At 42.1% G+C, this 6921-nt stretch overlaps 1 protein-coding gene across 1 annotated transcript; it reads left to right on the top strand.

Annotated features, from left to right (window-relative positions):
• The first annotated feature begins 341 nt into the window (after positions 1-341).
• On the top strand, positions 342-4635 carry LOC115107418 (uncharacterized). The gene is made up of 8 exons (XM_029630817.2): positions 342-579; positions 1759-1797; positions 1898-2197; positions 2380-2673; positions 2854-3096; positions 3214-3255; positions 3367-3454; positions 3586-4635. Exons 1-8 carry the CDS (start codon positions 549-551, stop codon positions 3749-3751), a joined length of 1203 nt encoding a protein of 400 aa, XP_029486677.1. The 5' UTR covers positions 342-548; the 3' UTR covers positions 3752-4635.
• Positions 4636-6921: the final 2286 nt, after the last annotated feature.

Here is a 6921-nt window from a genome sequence, read left to right as displayed (position 1 = left end):
CCCCCTTAAAAGATTTAGATGCACTACTGTTCCACTGGATGTCATAAGGTGAATGCACCAATTTGTAAGTCTCTCTGGATAAGAGCGTCTGCTAAATGACTTAAATGTAAATGTAAATGTGTATGTAAACTTCCTACTTCAACTGTATGTGACTCATTGTTAGTAGTCGTTGTGACTGTATTGCCATGGCACAGGCGGAAGTGGAGGAAATGTTTGCCCCCTAGTCCCCGGCAAGATGGCCATCTTTAAAGGGGGCTGGGCGATTATTATGATGGGAGGTCCAATAGCTCCTCCTCATCCCCTGTTCCTGTCTTTCTAGATTTTTACTGTCCCACCCTAAATCCCCATTTAGATTTTACCTCCAAATGAGTGACGTTTTTTCCCCCATTTGAAGACTGCAACCCTCGGACAATTCTGATATGGCAGGTGTAACAGTGAGTTAGCAAGATATCTCTCTGATACTTGTATTTGTATGTCTGTTTGATAGAGTCAGAAAGAGATTTGACAGGGTTTTCATTGTGTACCAGAGTAATTCAACTCGAGATAGAATGAACTCCCTCTCCGTCTATGTCATACTGGGTGAGCTCCTATACATTTTAATTTCCTCATTGACTAATTAGAATTGTCTTAATTGTTCATATACATTTCCAGTGGTGTAAAGTACTTAAATAAAAATACTTAAGTCGTTTTTTGGGGTATCTGTACTTTACTATTTATTTTTTTGACAACTTTTACTTTTACTTCACTACATTCCTAAAGAAAATAATGTACTTTTTACTCCATACTTTTCCCTGACACCCAAAAGTATTTTGAATGCTTTGCAAGACTGGAAAATGGTCCAAATCATGCACTTATCAAGAGAACACGTGGTCCCCAATCCCTACTACTTCTGATCTGGCAAACTCACTAAACACAAATGCATCATTTGTAAATGATGTCTGAGTGTTGGAGTCTGCCCCTGGCTATACGTAAATGTCTTAAACAAGAAAATGGTGTCGTCTGCTTTGCTTAATATAGGGAATTTGAAATTATTGATGCTTTTACTTTTGATACTTAAGTATATTTAGAACCAAATACTTCTAGATTTTTACTCAAGTCGTATTTTACTGGGTGACTTTTACTTTTACTTGAGTAACTTTCTATTAAGGTATCTATACTTTTACTTGAGTAACTTTCTATTAAGGTATCTATACTTTTACTTGAGTAACTTTCTATTAAGGTATCTATACTTTTACTTGAGTAACACAATTAGATACTTTTTCCACCACTGCACATTTCAATGGTCAATTATTGTCATTGATAATGTGCATGATGATATAACCCGGGCTGAATTTTGATTAACTGCAGGGCACTCTGCATAGGCTACATTTTTAAAATATGTTTAGTGTAGCCTATTTAGTTGAATGTGAGAATGGGGTAAAATGTCACTCTTAAGAGAACATGTTTAGGTGGGTTTATTTGAGTGCTATCTACTCTTGTATTTTTCTTGCCATAAGCTCCGTGACCATGATTATAGATTGTGTGGAGTCTTGTTGTGAAGGAAAGGATCAGAAATGGCAGGAAAGGACATGCGTGTACATTCCTCCTACCCCCATGGGGATGATATCCATCTACAGACTCATTAGAGACTGTTTCCCATTCCTCTGCCCCCTGAGTGTATATGCAGTAATGTTGTTACTGCTCTATTTCCTACTCCTGAATAGTAAACAGAGTTAACTTCTGATCACATTGATCAATTATCCTTTTTTTCTTCATCAGGTCTAACAACATTGATGATCCAGACTACAGACTCTAAAAGTAAAACACACACACGTACTCATATACACATACTCATATACACACACTCATATACACATACAGAAATGTCCAGAAATAATGAGCTTCCCTCTTTCTCTAGGGTCTCCCAATATCAGAGTGGTTCTGTCTGTTTGGCCCCCAGGATCAACCATCTACTTAAGGGAATCTGTGGCCCTGAGATGCAGTGTGGAAGCAGGTGCTAACTATTCTTGGACCTATCACTGGTTCAGACACACATCTCACAAACTTGTGACCCCAAACGCTAGACACATGATCAGCGGTGACAGTTACTCCATCACTGGGGTTGCCAAGGCTGACGGTGGTAGCTACTGGTGCCAGGCTGAGCGGAATGGCTCAACCACACCCTTACTCAGTGACCCCGCCCACTTGACTGTGTCAGGTGAGACAACCTTCAGTCTAATCACTGTTCACTGATTGGTTGGATGCAATATGGCTACTGCTATTGGTATCAATGCACACATAACCTCATCAAAGACGAGTAGCCATTTGGTGTTATGGCATTAGTAGAGTGAGTAATCCTGAAAATGTCACCCCCACTTATTGTACCCATCTCTCTCGCAGAGCTGACTCCACCCTCTTTGGCAGTGATCCCCAACAGCCTACAGCACTTCCAAGGGGAGCACTTCTCTCTCCAGTGCCCTGCTGTGTCTGAGAGCAACTCCACAGAGAGTAACTCCACAGACTGGACATTGTGGCAGCTCACTGACTTTGGAGTTAGGTCTGGGTGTCAGACACTAGAGGGCACTGTCAGGAAGGAGGTTCCTGGAGCGTGCAGCCTCTCCTCTCTATACAGTGGGTTGTACTGGTGTGAGAGCAGCAAATGGCGCAGCAACACGGTCAAGATCACAGTCAGCTGTGAGCCATATCTGTATCACTGATGTCTGATACATTAGCAGCATTGTGATCATGTGGTTGGGGGGAAATAATGCCATGTGCCTGTGGAAACCGAGATTATGCATAAGAAAGCAAGTAAGATGCACTATATATAATGGTCTATGTATCTGTATCTGTAGTGTCTTCTCTTGTGTCTCACAGATGGTTCCATGATCATTGTTGGCCCTGCTCACCCTGTCACAGAGGGAGATCAGGTGACTCTGCATTGCCGGTACTGGTTCCACAAACCTAACCTGACCACCTTCTACAAAGACGGAGTAGAGGTTGTTCTGAACGTCACAGAGATGACCATTGACAATGTGAACGGTGCAGACGAGGGCTTCTACAAGTGTGCTGAACCTGAGGAGAAGTTGGAGAGCCCAGGGAGTTGGCTGTCTGTGAGAAGTAAGACCAAACGGTTGGGCACAACTGCGGCCCAAATATTTTACTGCCTCCCAATACTGCTTGAAATACAGATTAACTTCATTTTACGTTGCGTTGCTTTTTATGCCTTTATTTTAGGGAACTCCACCTCAGAAGAAAGAAAGACATTGTCCTCTGAAGGTACAGTGTCTACACATAAAACCCTTCAATCACCTCAACCCCCCTCCAACACACACACGCACGTGCGCGTGCACATTCGACTTATATGGTTTCATGTTTTTCCCCGTTCAGGTACCTTGATATGGGTGTTGCTGTTCTGTTGCATTGTGGTTATCCTGTTGCTTATTCCTGTTGTTATGTTACTGGTTCGTCACTACAGGTTAGTAGTTATTACATTCAACAAATATCTCTGTTTACTAATCACATTCAATGGACATAAAAAATAGAAACACTCTGTAGTAAGCAGGAAACTCTGTATGTGTCACTAACCCGTCTGTTATTGGGTTCAAGGTTGCATATGTGGTGCACCCGCAGCTGTTTCTCCTCCAAAGAAGGGCCACCCCCAGGAGAGGCACCCCAGACCAAGCAGGATGTGACTGAGGTACAGTGGGATCTGGGCTGGATGGAGATGGCCAACCTGTTGGACAAGCAGCAGTACCCTGCCACTGCCAGCTAAACTCTACCACTCAAACCAGAGACTAGTGTGCTTAACACTGTACAGAACATACCAGAGGAGGCTGGTGGGAGAAGCTATAGGAGAACAGGCTCATTGTAATGGCATAAGTTAAATAAATGGAACGGAGTCACACGTGGTTTCCATATGTTTGATGTGTTTGATACTGTTCCATTTATTCCATTCCAGCCATTACAATGAGCCTGTCCTCCTATAGCTCCTCCCACAAGCCTCCTCTGGTACAAACATATTAATTATCCTTTGTATCTGTTTCTCACTGCTTCTGTTTCTGTTTCTCACAAGAGTTTTTCTTTTATCTGGTCAAATTAAGAAATAAAGAGGATGTACAGTATGAGTTAAAAAACTATTGTGTACAAGCACAATATTTCCATATGTATCATTAAAGTCACTCCATCTTCATGTTACACCTGTTGGTGAACTACTAATGAGTATCAGAAATGCTGTTTCTGTACAGTAAATCCCTTCCATTTACTGTAAGGTACCTCTCTACTTATGAATAGGCTTTCACTTGGCTGCTTGAGAATTTGAAAATAGAAACAGGTGTGAAATAGTAATCTTACTGCAGAAAAAAACATTTTCTATTTAATGTGAAATTTGAGGCTTACTGGGAGAAAATCCATTTTCACAGATATCTGCACAGCTCTAGTGTAACAGTATAACTTTAGACCGTCCCCTCGCGCGAACCAGGGAGCATCTGCACACATCAACAACAGTCACCCACAAAGCATCGTTACCCATCGCTCCACAAAAGCCGTGGCCCTTGCAGAGCAAGGGGAACCACTACTTTAAGGTCTCAGAGCAAGTGATGTCACCGATTGAAACGCTATTTAGCGGTCACTACTGTTAAAACAGAAGAGTGATTGCAACAGCTGGTGAGTTTTACAATACTTTCAAATGTATTTTACTCACATTATTGTACTATTTTTTTAATTGGTATTTAATTTGCAAAAGTATTGACGAGAGAGTTAAATCTCTCAAATAGTAAATATAAGAATTTACACAACCACAGTTTTGCTTGTTTAAAGTGATGCAACCCTTTTTTTCAATTTTCGCCTAAAATGACATACCCAAATCTAACTGCCTGTAGCTCAGGCCTGTAGCTTAAGCAAGGGTATGCACATTCTTGATGCCATTTGAAAGGAAACACTTTGAAGTTTGTGGAAATGTGAAATTAATGTAGGAGAATATAACACATTAGATCTGGTAAAAGATCATCCAAAGAAAAAAACCTGTGGATTTTTTTTGTACCATAATCTTTGAAATGCAAGAGAAAGGCCAACATGTATTATTACAACCCAAGTGCAATTTAGATTTTGGCTACTAGATGGCAGCAGTGTATGTGCAACGTTTTAGACTGATCCAATTAACCATTGTATATCTGTTAAAAATGTTGTATCAAGACCACCCAAATGTGCCTAATTGGTTTATTAATACATTTTCAAGTTAATAATTGTACACTCTCTTCAAACAATAGCATGGTATTATTTCACTGTAATAGCTACTGTAAATTGGACAGTGCAGTTAGATGAACAAGAATTTAAGCTTTCTAACCATATCAGATATGTCTGTGTCCTGGGAAATGTTTTTGTTACTTACAACCTCATGCTAATCGCATTAGCCTACGTTAGTTCAAACATCCCCCAGGGGGGACAACAATCCCGTAGAGGTTTTTAAACAAATGTGGTTTCTACTGACAATTGAGATGTACAAATTTTGGCATATGGGGACGACAAGAAGATAAGAGACAATCCTTACTTAATTTCAATTAAGACATTAATGAGCAAGCAACTATTTGTTCAGCATTTTTTAAATGTACAGCGACAGAATTCAGAACATGGGCTGTTCTTACAGTGGACTCCTGGTACAAGTTAGAACCGTATGATCAAATCAAATCAAATGTATTTATATAGCCCTTCGTACATCAGTTGATATCTCAAAGTGCTGTACAGAAATCCAGCCTGAAACCCCAAACAGCAAGCAATGCAGGTGTAGAAGCATGGTGGCTAAAAACTCCCTAGAAAGATCAAAACCTAGGAAGAAACCTAGAGAGGAACCAGGCTGTGTGGGGTGGCCTGTCCTCTTCTGGCTGTACTGGGTGGAGATTATAACAGAACATGGCCAAGATGTTCAAATGTTCATAAATGACCAGCATGGTCAAATAATAATAATCACAGGCAGAACAGTTGAAACTGGAGCAGCAGCACGGCCAGGTGGACTGGGGACAGCAAGGAGTCATCATGTCAGGTAGTCCTGAGGCATGGTCCTAGGGCTCAGGTCCTCCTTGAGAGAGAGAGAAAGAGAGAATTAGAGAGAGCATACTTAAATTCACACAGGACACCGGATAGGACAGGAGAAGTACTCCAGATATAACAAATTGACCCTAGCCCCCCGACACATAAACTACTGCAGCCTAAATACTGGAGGCTGAGACAGGAGGGGTCAGGAGACACTTTGGCCCCATCCGATGACACCCCCGGACAGGGCCAAACAGGAAGGATATAACCCCACCCACTTTGCCAAAGCACAGACCCCACACCACTAGAGGGATATCTTCAACCACCAACTTACCATCCTGAGACAAGGCCGAGTATAGCCCACAAAGATCTCCGCCACGGCACAACCCAAGGGGGGGCGCCAACCCAGACAGGAAGATCACATCAGTGACTCAACCCACTCAAGTGACGCACCCCTCCTAGGGACGGTATGAAAGAGCCCTAGTAAGCCAGTGACTCAGCCCCTGTAATAAGGTTAGAGGCAGAGAATCCCAGTGGAAAGAGGGGAACCGGCCAGGCAGAGAGAGCAAGGGCGGTTCGTTGCTCCAGAGCCTTTCCGTTCACCTTCACACTCCTGGGCCAGACTACACTCAATCATATGACCCACTGAAGAGATGAGTCTTCAGTAAAGACTTAAAGGTTGAGACCGAGTTTGCGTCTCTCACATGGGTAGGCAGACCATTCCATAAAAATGGAGCTCTATAGGAGAAAGCCTTGCCTCCAGTTGTTTGCTTAGAAATTCTAGGGACAATTAGGAGGCCTGCGTCTTGTGACCATAGCGTACGTGTAAGTATGTACTGCAGGACCAAATCAGAGAGATAGGTAGGAACAAGCCCATGTAATGCTTTGTAGGTTAGCAGTAAAACCTTGAAATCAGCC

This window comes from Oncorhynchus nerka, linkage group LG24 (assembly GCF_034236695.1).
Source record: "Oncorhynchus nerka isolate Pitt River linkage group LG24, Oner_Uvic_2.0, whole genome shotgun sequence".
NCBI lineage: Eukaryota > Metazoa > Chordata > Actinopteri > Salmoniformes > Salmonidae > Oncorhynchus > Oncorhynchus nerka.
The sequence above is the reverse complement of the archived record's forward strand: the minus strand, read 5'-3'. Positions and strand labels throughout refer to the sequence as shown.